Consider the following 22,034-nt stretch of genomic DNA (forward strand, 5'->3'; position numbering starts at 1 on the left):
GACTTCTTGTGTAACAAAGTCTACTTTAACCTCAATCACGTTCCAATTTCTTAATTAACTTTTGTCTGCCACATTTATGCTTTAAAAACTATTTTCTTTTATATAAAAAGACCCAAAATTCTATTCCATGCCAAAAATTAAATTAGTCTTTTTCTCTTGGTTCGTGCTCAATAAGTTGACCGGTTGAAACCTCATTCAAAGATTTCAAAGAGAGAAAAAAGAGTTTTGCTTGAAACTAATGATTAAACCACTCACCACTGACCGCCTTAATTCGAAGCTTAGTCGTAATACCTTCGTATAAGGGTATACAGCGCTTGATTGATCGCTACTAAATGAGATTGGATAGCTATTGCTCCAATATCCTTGACCTATCATTCTGATGCTCACAAAAAATGTGAAACTAACTGTGCCTAAGGAAGTGTGAAATGGAGAAAACTTGCTCAATTTGTAAACTGACCGGAAGTGACAAACTGAGCATTGTTATCTAATATAACACTTTGGAACTTACTGGAAATGAAGTGACAACACTATAAATCTTACAACCCTATTCTTTGAAGAACAGGAAAAAAGAAGAATATTCTGTTTTTTATACCTCAAGTTCAATATGTCGCTTTTGAAACAAAAGTTCTCGGGTTCGACCCCCGTGAAAATCATGGTAAAACAAATTTACAAACTGAAAAAACTACAGACCCCTTCAAAAAAATTACAGTCTCCTTCAAGATGTTCCTTCATAAAGTTACTGTCTCCCAATTGAAGGTACAGTAGTAGTAAATTTTTCTTCATTCAGATAAAATCTTACCTATTTTGGCTATACTAGCGAAGAAAATCCATAATCCGATCAGGAATGGCGTTTCAACTCTATGAAACTCAAAGGCAGCTATGACGAAAGTCCTCTCTTTCTTCGGCTTGTCCGTCGCGGGTAGCTCTGTGGTACTCTCCTGGTTGTGGCGTAGTTGGGTACCCAGGGGTTCCCCGGGGAGGGGGACCACGGGACCCATGGGCCCGAACCCGAGCCCTGGGTATGTGGAGCTCCCATCGACAGTAATGGACGGAGTGTGTTTCGTGGTGCTCTGAAAAAGAAAATTAATTTGATAATAATACCTCTACTGTCATAGAAAAAAGTCAGAAGGGACTCGCTTTTTATTTAAACCTGACTTCCCCATTCATACCCTTCAGGAGGAAGAAGAATAAGTACATTATTGATAAAGGTATTCGTAAACTACGTGATTTATTGTCACTCTATTCCACCATCTAGAAAACAAGTTGACTGGAAGACATCATTTCAGGGGATAAGTCCCCGGTGTCATAGACAACCGCACTACCACTGTGCCACAGAGACCGTAGATACAGACATTAATACTCATTTAAACATTTACTAAATAATTTTGGGACACATTACTTGGTTTGTGAAACTTTGTCGGGATGATACAACTTTATGAGAGCCGATGAGTGTGTATTCAATATTCAATCTGCAAAAGCTAATTAAAAGCCGCCATTCAATCATATAATGTCAGTAAAAGCGTCGTGCGATTGAATGCCAGTTTCTACAAACACGTAATGCTATACACAACAGTATCGGCGGGTATATGGTGGGTACATATCACGTGACTCTTATGTGGTACTTTAGTCGCCTTTTACTACATCCATGTGAAAGATATGAAGTCATCATGAAGTACAGGGAACCACATGTCATAAGATCTTAAATACATTCTGCACATGTTCATATAGGAAGCTTTTCTTATATGCTCAAGCAGTTGAGTACATATAAGTTAATGCAAACATAGTTGAAAGTTTAATTAAACCCATTTGCATATTAATGGCTTTGTCTCATTGGAAACTGTATTCCATCCAGCTGGAGTATACATATGTAGGTAGATGCAGGTGAAGTGGACGGCAATCACCTAGAGACATTAATTAATATGGAAATCAAATAGAAGAGTATTTCATACTTACTTACTGTTTTAAGTAATTTAACTTACACAGTTGTCACTTATACATACAAATATCCCTTATAGGGTAGGCAGAGCCAACAGTCTCGAAAAGACTGAAACGCCACGTTCAGTTGTATGATACAATGATAGAATAAGTTCAGCTTCCTACACCCAATAATTTCACCTCCACGTCTTTTTTATGTTTTTCAACAAAAATACTTTTATTAATATTGTTTACCTTTATTTCAGTGATAAAAATGGACTTGTTTAGATAATTAAACCGGGATGTCAATTAAAATATTGTGTTGGTAAACATAAAGAAAAACTATAATAAAATCTTAAAATATAAAAATAATCCTATCTTATTGCATCTCAAATCATTGTTGTGAAAATTAACAAAAGACGACCGTACATTTTCGTCTATTAATTTTTTTTTTATAAGCGGCCAGTGTGTAAATTAAACAATATTTTTTTACTATATGTCTGTATGAATTAATCAATCAATTAATAAGGAACGTTTGTAAGTTCCTTACGTCCTAAGTCTTATCGAACAATACATTATTTTTATATTCAGATCATAACGAGAGCTATTCACCATGATACTTCGCAAAGTGATTAATCACTACTTTGTTTCCAAGGTATTCACCGTGAGGAGATCAAAAGGAGATTGATTACTTTGAAAATTAGCTCTCTTTAGTAATTAATAATGTGCTCTTTCGTCACTCCTCATTTCTAGGGTGTACAGAATTTTAAGTAAAAATATTCAGTCAGATTACAACGACCTTCATTGACCATTGAAAACTATTCTTTCATAAAATCGCGTCAACATATATCCCTAGCAGGGTAGACATAACCAGCAGTCTTGAAAGACTGATAGGCCACGTTTAGTTATTGAGATTCAATTAATGACAGGTTGCTAGTCCATCGCCTAAAGAGAGGATCCCAAGTTTATTAACCTTAATCGCCTTTAACGACATCCATGGAAAAGAGATGCATTGGTCCTATCAAACATTGAAAACTATTTCAGTAAAATTTTTGTTCATAATTACTAGTATTATAATATAAATATGTACCTACGTTAAATTTTTTAGGTGATGGATGTGAAGGGTTTAGAAAAGTATTAACGGTTTCCTTGTCACATTTTTCATTCTCTAGCCTCGATTACACCTCTCTTCCTTTTTCACCTTTACGTTCTTACACCTGCCGTAGGGAAGAAATACTTTAAACCTTAGTCGTTTATGTCATATGTGTTTAGTTTTATATTATGTACAGTTTTGTTGGTACTCGTTCACTCTACGGAAACCGCTTCCAGTTTACATTATCTACATGAAAATGATTTTATTATGATTGCGTCGATATAACTTTTATAACAAAAGAGTAAAACCACTTGGGATGACAAGAAGCAAAACCGAAGGTCGACTGACCAAGACAATAGTCGGGCGTGGATAAGGTCAAGTCTCAGGGTTGTCACATTATGTTAACTATCTGCAAACTTAAGTTATGCTTTTGATATGCAGGTCTTTAGAATAGTTTCGAGAATTTAGTGTTTTGGGCTAACATTGCTTTTGTGAAGAATGTTTTGGGAGCGTTGAACCCTTGTGTATTTAGAAATATGATAACGATTACGTACTCACTTCTCTGGAAAGGAGCTTGGGGTATGCCTGTTATCACACTTCTGAATTCATTATCCAGTATAGATTATAGATCAGTCTATAAAAATAACAAGGAGGGGAATTCATCATTGCCTCCGAAAAAATTTATACCATTCCATTGGGGTAAGCAGAAACTATGGATTTGCATTTCCTACAATCCGTACAGACCTTTATTGTTATTGTTTTCATGCATACTCGACGATTACGGATACTCCCAACATCTCCCCTTGTTCACACATTTGAAATTTGATCTTCAAAATCTTTCATCATTTCAATTCCTTTATATCCTTTATATAAATTTCCATTCAAGTCCTTTATATAAATTTACGTTTCACCTAACAAATTAGGGAAAGCGTTGCACTGAAGCGATGATTTCTCGTGTTATCCAACCGTAAACTTAGAAAGCAAAGCGTCTCCAAGCGCAGGAAAGGGTGAAATTGAAATTTGCTGAAAAATTCCGATGTTCGCGCGAATTTCTTGAAGAGATTTGCGTTTGATTGACTGTAATCTTATTTTGAGACCTATTTATATCGCAAATGGGTTACCTACTTAATTTGCCATTTAAAATGTGGCAGAAAAATTTAATAATTTTTTTCTTAAATAAATCTCTGAAATCAATGCTTAATTTAAAGGATAAGCTGCGTATGATGATTGTAGGTACGTCAAAGTACCCGGCACCAATACAAAAAATAATAGGACTACTCCATCTCTTTCCCATGGATGTCGTAATAGGCGACTAAAGGATAGGCTTGTAAACTTGGGATTCTTTTTTTAGGAGTTTGGCTAGCAACCTGTCACTTTTTGAATCTCAATTCTATCATTAAGCCAAATAGTTGAACGTGGCCTATCAGTCTTTTCGGCTGTTGGCTCTGTCTGCCCCGCAAGGGATATAGGCGTGACTAGGTGTGTGTTCCTCCTGACTTTGGTCCCGGTTGCATCCTCACCACTCTTGATACGGGGTATGCCTTTGACCGTGGATCCTGGATTGGGTGAGTCATGTTTTTACACGAAGCGACTCCCATCTGACCTCCGCAACCTTTGTAGGGGAACCTTACCCGTACTGGATCGGTCATGGTTACTCATCGAGTTGCCTGAATGAGCAGGAACGATGTCTTCCCTAACCGTAACAGACAAAGGCACACTCGTAAATTCCATATATTTTCCTCGAGGCCCAAGGGATGGTACTAAATTATATGAATTCAGCTCGTGAGGGGTAAACAGTAAACAGCTCAATAAAACGGATTATTTCTTCATGTGGAATGTGCATGCTTTCTACGTGGACTTGTTTACTACGCTTCAAGTTTATTACTAACCTGAGTAAAAAAAAAGAGGTTGTAACAAGTTTTGCCTCTTTTACACATAGCTCTTAATTGAACAGATTATACTCGTATAAACAATTCTTTGAATCTTTTACTATTAGTAAAACTAGATTAAAAATTGTAAAAATCGCATTTTGTCAACTTTATTCGCCAAATAAATTCTTTGAAAGGATGTAGGTACTTGAAAGAAAAAAGGATAATTGTGTGAATGAAAACTTTGATAGACATTTTAAACCTTTGGGTCTTTTGTAGCCTCGTATAGTTTTTACCATAAATATCTCGTATGGTTTTTATACAACACGTATCTACTTAACTATTTTGCGATTTATGGTAATATAATTTATTGCGATAAAGACCTTCACCGATATGGACTATTATTTATTGCAATAGTAGCGTTCATAATATATAACTAGTATTCAAACGTTTGCACTAATTATGCTTAGATATCAACAATAGAATGTATAAATTATAAGAAATTAATAAGTAAAGGCATGCCTATATAAAATCTCGTAATTTGGGTCATGAAGTTTGAGAAAAAGATTGAAATATATCGCATTTTCCAGTTTAAGCAAATGTTCCATTATTGTATGTGGCTTTACTACTATAAAGCCTGTTAAAGTGCGCCTTAAATATTTCCCTATGCAATAAAATGGTCGTTAACTTGAACGACCGTCTGCTCCACGCGTTCCATTTGTAGACTTTGCTTAAGTGCTGTCAATAATATTTAATGCAAAATAAATGAGAGAATCTCTTGAAATATTAAGAGAAAACATTTTTTTTCTACATACGGTCAGCTCAGTGCTTCAATATCAGCTTAAGTCATCCACTGTTCGGTCATGTCTGAATAAAAAACTTACAGGTTGGCACAAGTTAAAACCTATCGCGTCCATCGCCACCAATGACTATTATGACATTCGTTAATTGCTATATGATGCTCTTACTTCGATGGAAAACATTGTGGGGGAACCTGCACATTCAGGCAACTGGATTTGAAACCGTGATCCGAGGTCTACGGACTCGAGACGGTGACGCTTCGTGTAAAAACCTGACTTACTTACCCAAACCAGGTAAGTAGTCATAGGCGCACCCCGGGCTCCTCTCCGATAGAGACGCAATCGGGCCGGAAATGACAATAATATTCACCCACAAAATAACAACTTGATCCTTCAGGAATTTTCTTTTCGTAAAACCATCCCAGGATTTGTACGTAACAGTTTTAATAAGAGTTAAAGTTAATAAAAAGACGCCTTGTCGGGTCAGATAACGACAGGCTCTTACCTACTTATGAAGCAACACATTTAGTAAGCCTACGTTATTTATGAGGAAGTTTGTCATACATACATATTAAGTCAATTAAATTGGCTCCCAATTCGCCTTAGACGTAATGTTCACACACTATCTCTCTTGTTTAATGTGCTTTTTAATCCTTCTTTCCCCCACTATCTTCATGATAATTTCTCGTTCCGTGAGACGGACAGTCGTTTGCGGTCTCATAACGATCCCAAATTACTTATTCCTCGTTATTCCTCTCGAACTTATGGCTTATCTTTTAGTGTACGTTCTGCTCAACTTTGGAATGATCTTCCCCAAGATACGAGATCTGCCCTTAACCTTAGTTCTTTTAAAACACTAATCAAAAGACTGTATTCTAATGCATCTAACATTTGAGTGTACTTATATTTATGTAAGTTTATATATATTTTATTTATGTATGTTTATCATTAATTAGTTTGTAATTAATAGATTGTTGTAACGCATCCTCAATGCTTTTAATCTGCGCTGCCTCTTTTATTATGGATTTTCCTTTTTATTTTGGTTGACTGGAAGAAATCCCGATTGGGATAAGTCCGCCATTGTACATATTCTTCTATATCCAATGACTGTTTTATTTTTGTTATATTTTTTTTATATGCAATAAAGAGTTTACAAACAAACAAATAAACAAACATATAGTCACGTCTACATCCCTTGCGGGTTAGACAGAGCCAACAATCTTGAAAAGACTGAATGGCCACGTTGAGCTATTTGGCTTAATGACAGAATTTAGATTCAAATAGTGACAGGTTGCTAGCCCATCGCCTAAAGAAGAATCCCAAGTTTGTAAGCCTATCCCTTAGTCGCCTTTTACAACATCCATGGGAAAGAGATGGAGTGGTCCTATTCTTCGTGGAGATATTCAGCTAAACGTGGCTTTCAATTCTTTTAAGAACATAGAAAGGGAACATAAAACTATTTTTGAAGCCAGGTTCCAGCTATGTGCCAGCTGCTTTTCTTACCATGCAGATGGTAAAAGTCAATCAAGGGAAAGGCTGAAAAAATTTGAATTCTTATTTTAGGCGATTGGCTAGCAATCTCTTTTGTTATCATCAAGCCATACAGCTAAACATGGCTTTCGAGGCTTTTTGAGGGTCTGTTAATCTCTAAGGGATAAACTTACGGGACGCAACCTTAAAATAAAGTTTGGATATTCTTAACGAATTACGCTTTTTAACACCCTAAAAATAAAAACCAGCTCTATAAAAAGAAGTATCATGAAAGTGAAATCATTTATCCTGGCATTCAATTCATACAATATCAGCCCACGCTTTGCAATTTCTACATAGCTTCAAAGAATGCTCAATGCTAAATTATATCTTGTGGCATGAAAAGCTGTGGATATGACGTAGGCTTTTGACGTCGTTTGTATATGTCGTCACTAAAACTGGTATCTTTTTAGGACTAAATTGGATGCCATTATTCATAGGATTGGACCGAATAAAGTTTGTAAGTACAGGCATTTTTTAACAGGAAGAGTTAGTGTCCCTTGTTACCAGGGTAACTCAAACAGGAGTCAGAAGTCAAACAGGAGTCGTTTCCTTAATTACACATTTCTATATTGTAGTTCCAGGCCCACGTTAGCTTTCTAAGGAAGTTGGAAATTGCCAGAAAGATGATAGCTTTTCTGTAGAATGTGACGGCCTCTATGGCGCAGTAGCATCGTTCTCTCTGCCTCAGAATCTTAGGATTTCGATCCTTGACTAGTATTTAATTATTTACAATATGTATTGTCACCGATTTAATATCCAAATAAACCATCTAACTTACTTGTACACCCTTATCTTATACCTGCGGCTCTGCTCGCATGATAACATTTAATTCTCCGTAAGTATAATTTTTTTGGAGATTGAATCAGTGGTTTATCTGTGAAGAGGTAAAAGGTTATTTCGCTTAATAAATCGAGCAAACCAAATGAAGTCTTCCAATCAACTTGGGACAAAAATACATTTTTATCTATGTTTGTAACGCGATAACTTTCGAACCGTTGGTGTGATTTTGATGAAATTTTTTGTGAGATTTGTCACAATTTTTTTTAAGTCCGTAGAATCTTAAAACCGGTTAAGTAGTTTTTTAAATATTCAAAATTTGGTAAAAATTTTCAGTGTTCTCGAGGTCTTGATTCACAGCGAACGACTAGTATAAATTGGGATTCGGATGTTTATTGTAAAATATGGTCGATACCATGTCAATATAAGCTTATTAACAGATCAATTACTTACTTCAATAGGATTGAAGCTCGCGATAGGCAGTAGAGAGGCGACCGCGAGCACACTTAAGGCTCGCCTGCATGCCCGCCTGCTCAAATTGACTCCGTGCTTCAAAGACGTCATGGCTTCAGCTCATTTGCTTCTACAGCTCATCTGCTTCGACAGCTTAACTTGTTTTTACAGCTCAACTGCTTCTCATCGGGCACTCGCGAACTGACATTGAACCAGCACTAAGTTTTGCGCATATTCATTCACTATTTCAGCGGCACTATTGTTTGTGTGTTTAACGATTGAACTCCATGGCAATTTGTGAGTGATTCGCAACGGTGATAACCTATCAACAATTACATTGATAAGCAATTTTTAAAAGTATATTAGAGGTAATTATGGGTAAATTATGGTATTATTATTATGGTTAAAACCTTTTTATATGGTAGCCTTATGTTAGAAAAGTAATAAATAAATATTTTCTTTAAAAATCCATATTTTGCTTTCTTACGATACTCCTTATTTTTATTTTGTTTTTCACACTCGCCTAATTTTTTTTGGTCGCAACTAAATCGCAATTTAGTCGCAAATGAGTGTATTACTTCTTGTGCAATTTCTCCGTAAGTATTATTTTGTATGTGTAACACACGCATCAACAAACACATCAGTTCTAAATATTTTTATACAGTAGGTTTGATCTCTTACATGTATATGTTATTGTTGTATTTATTGAATGTGTATGTATATGTTACTGAAAAAAAACTTCAAATTGATTAATCCATCTAACTTCTATTTATTTTTACATATTATTAACATTTAATTTAAATTTCCGGAGAAGAAAATTCCCGAAAATAATACAAGAAGTAGGTAGGTACCTATCGTAGAATCAGAATCATGGAATACAATGGTCTTTGAACGTTCACATTTCGTTGACAAATAGGTACTAGGCAGATGCCTGCCAAAGAATCACATTATAATGTAAAGTGACTGAGGTCGAGAGGCGGCGGACTGGCGCCTTGTCGTTTTAGGGTTGTCTTCGCATTTAACCCAATAAAACGCTTATAGGAGGATACGCCTGTAGGATCTACTTAGTTGTAAAAAATCGCTTATGAACTACTGGTACTAACAATAAATGTATAATATTTAACTGTACTTAATATACAATTTTAGCTATGTTGTACCTACACCCTTCAAAATTAACTGTTACTACGAAATCTTATCAAGTATGCTACGATCGCTACGATATTCACTACGATAATAATTGAGAAATGGCTAAGTTTGCTATGATGATTTAGATGGCTACGATCGCTACGATATTCACTACGAAAAAATTGTGAAATGGCTAAGTTTGCTATGATCATTTAGAATGGCTACGATCGCTACGATATTCACTACGAAAATAATTGTGAAATGGCTAAGTTTGCTATGATCATTTAGAATGGCTACGATCGCTACGATATTCACTACGAAAATAATTGTGAAATGGCTAAGTTTGCTATGATCATTTAGAATGGCTACGATCGCTACGATATTCACTACGAAAATAATTGTGAAATGGCTAAGTTTGCTATGATCATTTAGAATGGCTACGATCGCTACGATATTCACTACGAAAATAATTGTGAAATGGCTAAATTTGCTATGATCATTTAGAATGGCTACGATCGCTACGATATTTGCTTCGTTTTCTATGATCATTTAGTAATGCCTACAAGCGTTACCATGTTTACTTAATCATTTTATAAGGCCGTGACAACATTGAGAATATCATCCTCCAATATTTGCCTTTTTTAAATTATGCTGTCTTTTTACATTCCTTTCTTCATTTTATTACGATACATTTGATTCATAAATATGCTAAAATATCCCGCCTTTTAATAAAAATAGACTTATTACCTACTCTATAAGCAAAAGCGGTTAAAAAACCTATTTTATGAAAGTTTTAAATGCAGACTTTTGTCACCTTCATAAAAGTAATTACACAAGGGGTAATAATTAATTAAAGAGAATAAAACACCCATTTATTCTTTAGGAATACTACTCAGTAACCCAAACCCCGTCCTTATCCACTCCCCAATGTCCCCCTTCAAGAATATAATCTCAGGACATTTTGTTTATTAGCTTCGCTATATGAACATGTTGGCAAAACTCCGAAATTCATCGAGTAGTTTGTATGTCGAGTAACAGCTCGCGATAAAGCCAGCAATAATCGTTAAAACTAGACCGAAAATAAATACGCTGTGTGCGTTTGATTTTGTGGGATGAGATATAACACATTTTATATTCGTTTGTTTTATATTCATAACCTAGGTAAGGTTATGAAGATCTTGGTTACTTTGTTGCTCTTGGGTTTGATTTCCAGAAACAAAAATACACTAATTTTCATAGAGTTTTTTTATACGCGAAAAATGGCATTAACATTCATTCAATCCACTAAGTAAACAAAACTAAACGGAAACTTTATAATGGTGTGCCAGGCGAGAGTCGATTTCCCAGGAAACGAGCCACATTTCTAGATTAAACGTAGGTATTTAAATCCTTCTGTATTTCCCAAAAAAAATAGATTTTCCTACAACACACCTTAATAAATACCAATTAGTTCTTCTTCCTAACACAATTCAACTCAAGAAACCAAGACTCACATATAGGTATCTCATTTCAGCAAAGAGCTAGAACGGAGGATATATCTAATAATACCCTTATATTTACTGTTTACTGGGACGCATCGCAATATTAAGTTTCCAACTTTGTTCGCTATATACTAGTTCCATATCTTATCTTAAGAATTGCTTTTATTTATAATAATGCTCTTTAATTTTTTTAAGTCAGTTTCACTTTCTAACGCATGTTTTGAAATTTGACCTAAAATAACTTAAATCAAACGAGAGTGTTAAAGTTATTCTTTTAAAAAAAAATTGTATATTGTTCGTTTTTTGTTGGGTAAGTACTTAAAAATTTTGATCAGCTTTCAATAGATATCTTTTTTGCAAGTTTTTATATTGTTAGCAGTTAGCCCCTTGTTGTAGCAGCGACAAAAATCATTTACAAATAACGTAAAAAATAAAAAACAAAATGATTGCGATTGAGCTACGTTAAGTTTTCGTACAATTTTCATAAAAAATAAACTTGTTCTATTCTTATAAAAGTGCTTAATCGTCTTTTAAGATTTTTAATAGCATATTCTGAAGTTTTAGCTAACTAGATAAGCTTTAAGACCTGAACTTCACATCAGCTTAAACTTTGTTATTGGATTCAAATTTTTGTCGCATGATAATTTAATTTTTCGATAAGATTTTTCGACAAACTTTATAACTTTCTATTTATTCTAAGTTCAAAAGATTCACAACATACCTACTTATATACAAACATATAATAGTCGAAACATATATCGACGCCTTTATCACATACGGTGTATAGAGCCAATAATCTCGAAAAGACTGAACGTGGGATTCCACTTACAAGCGATATGCTAGCAACCTGTCACTTTTTGAATTTCAATTCCATCAGGTGCCATTATTTTTCGAGACCTTGTCTACCTCGTAAGATATAAATACGTGATATACGTATGTATGTATAAACACTGAAGCTAAAGGAACGTACGTAGTTATCTACTGGTGGTAACTCGGCCAAGGGAACGCTAGGGAAGGGAGACCGAAAATAGATTCAGTTATGGCTGCTTTGTTTTTACTCTGGATTTATTATGGCTTCGGTTATGGAGAGTTTGTGTACACAACCTTCCCAATAATAACTCGTAAACTGTGTTTATAATTTCAAATTATATAGAGTCCGCAGAAATCTTAGTAGGTTAAACCTATATATATTCAATACATATAGGTTTACATTGTATTGTGCAATCCAATCAGCATGATAACAATAAATTTTATATGTACATCTTATAAGCTTGACCACTTCATCTCTTTCCCGTGGATGTCGTAAAAGGCGACTATATAGGCGATAGGCTTAATATAAACTTGGGATTTTTTTAAGGCGATGAGCTAGCAACCTTTCGCTATTTGAATCTCAATTCTATCATTAAACCAAACAGCTGAAGGTGGCCTAACAGTCTTTTCAAGACCGTTTGTTGGCTTTGTCTACCGCAAGGGATATTGACGTGAATATATGTATGTATGTATAAGCTTGACAGCGTTTAGATATCTATGCACTATATGATTTAAAAAAAAATACCTACACTTAAGTCCACACTGCGCAAAGTGAGCCACTCATAGACCCATTTTAATTACTTTTCTCTTTATATTTGAACAGAATATTTAGAGACAAAACGTTTTCACAAGAAATGTCGCTAGAGTTAAATCCCTAGCATTGCAGAATAAAAATGAAGACATTTCATTTATTTTCGCCGATGAAGTTGGCAATAGCAGTTCATATTGATCCCCAAACCACAGGTCATTGCCCTTGACCCGAACACAAATATTTGCAAATGAATATCATTTTGTTTTGGGTGAAATATTCATGTTGTTGAAACAGCGGAGATTATTTGAAACTAAAATTTTATCAAAACAGACAATGCTACTACATATGCTACTATACTACAATGGTCAGATTTTTGCCTCTCAACCAAAAAGTCTTGGGTTCGATCCCCAGTCTGGCTCCATCTGTCCGGCCTGCCTCTTAGATGTCGAGTTAGTATCACATAACACAAGACTTACTTTAAGGTTAGATCAATCAAAGTATGTGATTTGTCTCGTGTATATCTCATTCTATCTCTCAGAAGGAGCCCAGGATTCTCTTTCTACCTTTGATCTAAGAGTGCCACATCAATCTAAGCACAGACTATCTAACCATAACCAAATAAAATAAAAGATGTAAATATTATTTGTTTCTCGTATATCAGAATTCAGAACCCACATCACTCATAAGATTAACATACAAGTTGCCATTAAGGGTTTCGGAGAAAAACAAAAGAATCAGAATTCAACCCATCCTTCACGATCTTTTAAGGCGAACAAATTATATCAATGCATAACTTGTTACTTGCAGTTTCAAAATTGTTTAATGATCAGATTTAGTTACTATGGATTACTTAATGGATTGTTTAATTCTTGTAAATTTCTAAACTTTCAGATATACTTATTTTTTATTTGTATTTTGTAATACCGCTGTTCATTGTTGTTCTCAGCATAAATAACAAATCCGGTTGGAAATTTACAAATAAACAAATGTAGGTACATAATAAAGATTAACGAGATTACGTCGAGTACAGTCAACCTCAAATAAAATTCACTACATTAAACTCTATAACGCGGTAATAGAGACGAATATGCAGTGAATCTGGGTAGGTTTATGCTATTGACTGTACGTATGTGACAGTATTACCAACTGCAGGGTTGTGAAAGACTGGCAGGGCTGCCAACAGTGGCACGTGTGGCCCGGGCAAGTTCACGGACACTGCAGTACTTAGGTAACAATACGTGACTGCCAACCCTATTTCGTATGAAAAGGTTTACGTGCTAAAAAACTTCTCTTTTCAAGGTACATTTCACTTATTTTTATTAGTTAATGTTTCTGTCTTTATAAAACTAAACTTTAGATTTTTGTAACCTTTTAAACACCAACAAGATTGGCGGCCTTCCAGGGTAGGTATATGTAGTAATAACTGCCTTAAACAAAGTTAAACAATTTATTTAACTAACTTAAATATTAATTAGACGATTAGACCAAACATTATTCAGTCTTCAAAATGCCACCAAAAATTTTCGGATCCAACAAGAACCCGATAAGACCTTATGTAAATACCATTTTCTTAATTTCGTTTTATTTTGGTGAAAAAAGCATTTACGAAACTAACTGTAAATTGCTAGGATAAGGATATCCTACGCTTTTTTAACACCTTTTTTGGAATATTTTATGTGTAACCAAAGAAAATTTGCTCTACAAAATATAAATCTTATTAAAATCCCATCACATCGGATCTTTGATAAGTTAATAACCAAATTCTTACTATCTTAATCACTCACACTAATAATGCTAGTTCGAAATCAAAAACATTACACCGACGAAACACACTTTGGTTGTCACTCCATCATTGGAACCATTTAAAAGCAAATTACTTTGCTATCCAACAAGGATTAAACCTAGTATCATTGACCAATCTTAACACTAGTTTTTTTTACAGTAAATTCCACTGGAAAAGAGCGGTGCGCGCGCGCCGCCCGCCCTAGCAGTTTCAGTACTGGTGAAACTAAATCACCTATATCTTACACGTGCTGTGTTATAGTGTAATGTTATGTACAAATAGCTATTCATATTATCCCACGTGGTTAGCGTAGGATTGCTCATGTCATAGTAGTTCATGTAGGGAGGATATGGGAAACAAAAATATGAATATTATGTTTCTATCTATATTGAGTTATGAGCAATCCTAACTTAATATCAACAACAAACATTATATATTATCTAGCTGACTAAGGTATCTTGTGATCCAAATTAATTATGTAAAGCCAGCAGTACAAAGTCAATTCCAGACGAGATAATAAAATTTAAACCAAATAATTTATAATTTTAATCATTCTTAATAAATCGAGAAACCCTGTGATATAATAATCCGCTTATGTACTTTTTACAACATGCTAAAGATGGTTTAAACAGACTAAGACATAACTGCCTGTTACTCATAAAAATTTATAGGTACCTTAAATAATAAACTTAAAGAACTTGAATTAAAACTGGAATTTCACGTAAAACTTCAATAACTTTAAGCAATACACTTAAACAGTAAAGCTTATATAAGAAACAACAGTTGAATTTAAAATGCAAGAAAATTCTTTCAATTTTACTTCGCGGTCTTGTATAATGAAGCTGAAACGAACAACATAAAACAAAAACACGAAGTTATGTGAACAAACAACTGGCAGTTTTGTAAACAACTTTGTCTACATAAGTGTGTACTGTGTTTCAAGGTTATGTGGACACTTATGTCATATTTTATGCAAAGGGTTGCTTAAAGAGATTGTATTTGTTAGATTTATGTTCTGGGACGATTTATGCTCCGGACGAAGATAGTTATGAAGTGGATGAAGCCAAATAAGTATGCAGGGATCGTGGCGAGTGGAAAGCTGTGTAGTCTTTGTCTACCCCTTCTGAAAAAGGCGTGATTTTTTATAAGTAAGTAAATCAATTCTGATAATCCTTCTATTATTTAGATTTATAAGTTAACTTAGCGCAAATAAATCTAATGTTTATTATTCCAATTATTGCCCCTGCAATATACATGCACATCATTCTATATTCACGCTCAGTGGACTGAATGTCGACTGTGCAATCATCCACTGCCATACCAAATGATAGTTCAAGGGGACATTTACTTGAACGATATGAATTATAAATGAGACAGTGTTCAGCAGTTTACTTGTGTGAAAATATGTGTTTGGGTTTTTCTGAAGCTATTCTGACAAGGGCTGTACTTTCGTATTGCCTTTCACAGCATGATATCATCTTTCTTGATGCATGACCGGGGGAATTTTTGAAAATCCTCTCAAAGTGCGCTACATGTTAGTCCGGGGTAAGATCAAAAAATTGAGATCGAAGGACGGCTGAAGAAGAAGAAGAAATGCACCCTTAGGCTACATAAGCAATCTCCACGCTATGTTCCATGCCAAATTTTAAATCTCAGGGACCAGTGATTTAACTGACATATTAACGGTAATGTCCTGTAGCAATTATTTTGTATAGCAGCGAAACGAGTCCAGTGCTGGAGTGGCACAAGCAAAACCTGCGTATCAAGGAAATGAACATGCTGCGCTGGATGTGTGGAGTATCACGGAAGGACTGCGTGAGGAACTCCCATATCCGTGGCAGCCTTCATGTCCGTGACATAGCAGACAAAATGCAGGAGAGCTGCCTGCGCTGGTATAGTCTTTTTAGGGAAACAGAGGCCTACACATGCCGCCTCCGCCAGGTAGAAGGGGCAGGCCGAAGAGATCATGGCTGGCTGTCGCAATAGATGCGAGCCAATAGACTGAAATCTGAGAACGCCAAAAACTGGACCAAGTGGAGGAAGTCGGGAGGCGGACCCCGGGCTCCGAAAAACTTTTGTGGAGAGTGCAACCGGGATCACGCAGATATAAGAGAGATAAGAGAGAGCCAAAACCGCTAGTGGTTTGGACTTTGCGTGAATATGTCAGTTTATCAGTTAGTTAGTGTCCTCTTTTATTTTATTTATACATGTTATGCTAGATTTGACTCAAAACAAAGTGTGTTGCCATGCAATATAAATTGGCTACGTCAAAGTTCAAGGTTCATATTAAAATGAGCTTGTCGTAGTAATGAGGTTAGTTTTAATTTAATTATAATTAGACTTTTGCAGAGAACGAAATATTTTTAACCAAAATTAAATATTTTGAATAAGTAAATACATTTTACTTACATGAAACCTTAAAATCTTTTGAATATATGTCATGTACAAAGATTTTAAGCCATTACGTTAATTTACTAACCAAAATATACATAATACATTCATTGCTTCTGAAAGCTTTGATAAAAAAAATAAAAATTATTTAGTCAAGTTTTTTTTTGTTTTATCACCAACAGTATTGGATACCTACCATGTATACCATTGGATACATTAAAAGAATGAGAATAGAAAAAAACAATTCTAATATAATTTAGTATTATTGACGCTAACTTACATTCAGACTTGCTCAATATCCCTCAATGGAATTGTCACTTGAATGTAGCAAATAGATTATATATTTTCGTAAGAACACTGAGAAAAAACAGCGCAAAAGGGAGTAGGTACGGTACAACGCTAGTAAAGATAGTGCTTACAATCAACAACATATAAAGTTACCCTTTATGGAACACTATGGTGGTATATATTAGTAAACTTGCAGTAAATTTGAGTAGGTAAATATGCTGTCGACTGTACCCACCTATAAAATCGGCGCGCGTAGTAACCTGTACAAATAAACGCACCGTTTTCATGAGTAGTTAATTTTAAACATCGCGAGCTCTGGTTACAAATTAAAGGGACTAACAGATTACTGCGGTAGGCAGTCATTTTATCAATTAGAGACCACATTACCATTAAACGTACGTAACAAATTAGTCACGTTGGAATCAATATATTTTTAACGCTGTAAACATTTTGACTTAAATACTTAATTTTTACTTTAGTAGTTATTACAGAAGTAGCTATACAACAATATGTTACCTATATGATTTCTCCATCTTGGCATATTTCGTAAAACTCCCATTAATATGTGATAAAAATGTAAGCGAAAGTACTTAATATAAAAAATATGTATACTCGTTTCTCAAATATCAATCTACAAACTACATTATTTAATATCTTATGAACACACATTGCATCTGGGCAACTTACACTAGCAATCTCTACTTCCCTATCCATAGTATAATATAAAGTAATTATGTCTGTCTGTCCGCCACTGAATCGATTTGGTAAACAGATAGAGTTGGTCCTGAGGAAGAACTACTTTTTTTGCGAAAAATACATATATGCCTGCAATAATAAAAGTTATTATTCTACGCCCTACGTTATTTTGTTAGCCAGCTTTCGAACGGCTTTCGAGTTGTTACGTAATTTAACTGCCACAGTTTCAAATTTAAGCTGACTCTCGTTATTTGACAGCACTGAAAGGGTTCCAATAATTGAAGGCGAAATTAAATGGTTTGGTTGGGTATAAACAGCACTTTCTCGGCTTATTTCTGGATAGGTTAATTTTATTACTTTGACATCAACTTTGACTTCTAAGCCTTAAGCCTGCTAAAAATAAAAGTACCATGGTCCATTTCTTAAGGCAAACAATCTAGATACATCTTTTATTGCAAAATACATTTCTAAAATAAAGTATGATTGGTTGCAAAAGTAATTAATTACGCCATCTGTTATTTAATTTTGCTTTTTCTTCTCATGGCCGTCATAATTCATTTCTGCTTTATTAAACTGATGGAACAAAGATGTTTTAAATCCAAAAACCTTGTATGTAAAAGAAAAACTTATTGCAAACCGCACGCAAATGATGTTAGCTACTGTTAAATAAAAGTATTATTATATTTGTATGGTATGTGCGCAAAAAAAGTTTACAAACAAAAAGTTGCACTACTAACAAATGATATGTAAACCTCTTATGCATACGAATAGCAATGAATAGTTATTGGGATTGAAGACTGAACTGAACTCGATTCCATTTTCCATTTCTTAAAATAAAAATGTCGAGTGAGACACGTTTGCATTTCCACCGCGGTGCATTCGACCGACAAAACTGATGGCGCCTCGGTAAATTTCCAATAGATATACCTATCTAATGCTAACAGACGATTTCATTTTACGTCGTTTGTGCTAAGAACGTTGGAGATAATTGTATTTCTGATTTTTGATGAGTCTACATCCAAGTTTTTATTTGTATATACAAAATTATCGTTTCTTCATTTTTCAAAAGGTTTCGTCGTTTTTCTCAGAAAAATGACTTCCGTGCAGAAATAGTTGCATTATAAACTTGTTTGCTACATTATATTATGTGTATTTTTTAATAATTAAATCTTATACTTATTGCAAAAAGAGAATGTATTAGTCAAGCATCCCAGCCGTCACAACTCAACAACAGCAAGAGGGAAAAGAACTCAAAAGTATTTGTATTCTGAAACTCATACATGACCCGAGTTTCAACTAAGTAATTTATACTGTCGTAAGTATTTATTACTAGCTTTTGCGCAGGGCTTCGCTTCCCTGATAAATACCAGAAAAAAGCGGTTATGTTACTTCCGAAGGTCTTTTCTATATCTATGTCTAAATTTTGTGAAAATCAGACAAGTAGTTTTTGATTTTTCGTTAAAAAGATACGAGTCTTGTCTCTTTACCGTTTGGTTGGATAACAGACCTAAATATCCATTAATGTAGATTTTTATCACTTTCAATACAACATAGTTTCTAAACATAATATGCTTGCACACTTGCAAGCTATGTCATCAATCTTTCAAACCTAATGGTTGTGTTGGATTCGACCTTTAACGGAGCGCCTACCTAAGTATAGTACTTGTGAATATCGTAAGAAAAAGCACTTTGGTAACATAAAAGAAAAACATGACACAAAAAAATACCTTCAGAGTTTCTAAAAAGGTTTCATAATGTAACAAACTTGGAAAGAAACCTTATGTACGACAAGTAAAATAAAATTTTTAACAGCAATCTAAAAGATTTCTATTGAAATAAGTAAGCACCTTTGTGAGACAATTACTGTATTATATGCTTCTGTATATAATTTTGTGTACATAAATGATTAAATAAAAGTAAATTAAAATGTATTTTTTTTTTAAACAATACAATAAATACATGAAACCAATAGACACGGAAAGGACTCGAGATCTTTTCTGTGTGAGTCTTTGGGGTCTGACGAATAAAAATCGCATACATAGGTTATAACCTATGTATGTATATAACTAATTCTTGTGGTTCCCGGCACCAATACAAAAAAGAATAGAACCACTCCGTCTCTTTCCCATGGATGTCGTAAAAGGCGACTAAGGGATAGGCTTACAAACTTTGATTCTTTTTAGGCGATGGGCTAGCAACCTGTCACTATTTGAATCACAATTCTATCATTAAGCCAAATAGCTGAACGTGACCATTCAGTCTTTTCAAGACTGGTGGCTCTGTCTACCCCGCAAGGGATATAGACGTGACCATATGTATGTATGCATGTATAACTAATTCTATTAGACAGATGCTTGTTCCTGCGCTTACTATAACCACAAAATTTATATTATCGCAAGCACTTGTCTAATGGTTTTAGGCAGAATCAAATTAGACAACTTAAAGTCATGTTGTGCTCAAAGGACAAGATGAATAACAACTAGTTTAAAAATTAGATGACCATTAATTTTTGGCTGGGATATGAGAGGAAATACGAGTTTGATCAGGGCTTTATCTTTGAAAGTACTGAACTCACTTATACTTATAGTGTCTATAGTAAACCTTGATGGTAACAACTTAAAATAAAGAGATATTGAAATACTAAAACAAAATACCAAAACGGTCTCGATTAGGTAAGTACTTATTTCAGAGTTTAAATAAAATAAAATGTCTCTTTAGACTTAAGTGAAACGAAGCACTAGTGCTCTGAACAAATAACTTTTGTCTGTTAGTAATGAAAATACACTTCTTTAAACTAAATGCCTTGACATGCCAACCCCGACGAAATCTGAAAAGGTTGCTCTTTATGTACTTAATTATATTATTACTCGACATTAAATCAATATCCCTGTTATAAATTGGATTACTAACCATCTTTCAGCAAACAATGTACGTTCATTAGAAGACTTGCAACCCATGACCCAAATTCCCTTGCTCTCGATAATAGGTAAAATTGTTAGCATATAACCACATAAATGGTTGTTTTTTATTGCATAGGTATCCTTTTGATCTTTTTCGATCTGAATGAAAAACTTGTATCTGTGAAGAATCCTATAGACAAATCAAACATATTTTTTTCTTTAGAGGTTACTCTAGAAAGCCATGTGAAAAGACTCAATGCTAAAATCTTATACAGCCGTTATGTCCCTGTATTTTAAATATGTATTAACCAAACCAATATTAAAATTTAAGTTGATAATAGTTATCGCATGTAGACAATTTCTGTAATATTTCCCCACCATTTTATTCTTGAAACAAAACAATTAGATTAACTTCAACAAGCTTTACCTTTGTCAATACTTGAAATAAATTAGTTCCGCTTGAGCTACTCATCAACTACATCAACTTTTACTTTTGGAGCCCCGGCTAACGACTAATAATAGTAAGTTCGTCTTAATGATTTAAGAGACGAAATTTAAAAGATTTTAGTTGACGTGATTTGAAACTTTCAAATGCATTGGAATAATTATGTTTATACACATCTTCTCCTCTGTTTTGTATTGTATTGTAATCCTACCTAAACAAACTAGGTATACCTAATCTAACCATATTAAGATGGGCGTCTATCAGATTTTGGTACATACACTTACGTCACAATCAGATCAGGATAGCGTTATATAATGTTCCGACCTGTACCTACCTCGTTTTATAAGCAAAGTCGTCTATCGTAACAAGTGCCATATTCACGCATGTTCGTTTACATAAGCATTCCGATATTTCTTGCCGAAGGCGAAACAATACGAAAATAAAGTAAAAAGATTCTCCGATCAACTTAAAGAATAATGAGGATAAGTTCTATTGAGTTTTATGTCAGAATCCCGTAATCATTAGATACCGTTTAATAACTTATCGATTTTGGTCACACCGCACTATTTACGTAACATTATGAGTGAAAACCAAAACGATACACATGTATTATTGAACAATAATAAAAACAGGACACGTAAACAATTAAACGCTTAACTGAACCTTTCACTGGGAAAAGCCGTAGCGATCATGTGTTTGCCATGGTGGCCATGTTTTATGGTGTTGACAAATGTGTTTTTTTTTTGCCGGCGGCGTTTGAAACATTTTTACATACTGTGAGGTTATTCCGTGTTGCTTGGAGTTCAATCGATGGGGTTTTGTGAGTTTGGATGTTTTATTGATCGCGGGCCGCGGTTGAGACGCGAGTGTGGCGCGGGTAGCTGCGCCCCGACTGAGTGGATCGCCGCCCCTGCGAGGCACCCTGC

The 22,034-nt window shown here is 34.6% G+C and overlaps 1 protein-coding gene across 1 annotated transcript in view; it reads right to left on the reverse strand.

Moving 5' to 3' along the window:
• LOC106135148 (sodium/hydrogen exchanger 3) overlaps positions 1–14,524 on the reverse strand; it is a 35,820-nt gene extending 21,296 nt beyond the window's left edge. The window contains exons 1-3 of the mRNA XM_013335367.2: positions 14,390–14,524; positions 8,439–8,760; positions 800–1,070 (exon numbers count right to left, since the gene is read on the reverse strand). Coding sequence (XP_013190821.1) covers positions 800–1,070; positions 8,439–8,549 — 382 coding nt within the window. The 5' untranslated portion in view covers positions 8,550–8,760; positions 14,390–14,524. The remainder of the gene's footprint in view (positions 1–799; positions 1,071–8,438; positions 8,761–14,389) is intronic.
• Positions 14,525–22,034: the final 7,510 nt, after the last annotated feature.

Source organism: Amyelois transitella, chromosome 11 (assembly GCF_032362555.1).
Source record: "Amyelois transitella isolate CPQ chromosome 11, ilAmyTran1.1, whole genome shotgun sequence".
In the NCBI taxonomy this organism is placed as follows: domain Eukaryota; kingdom Metazoa; phylum Arthropoda; class Insecta; order Lepidoptera; family Pyralidae; genus Amyelois; species Amyelois transitella.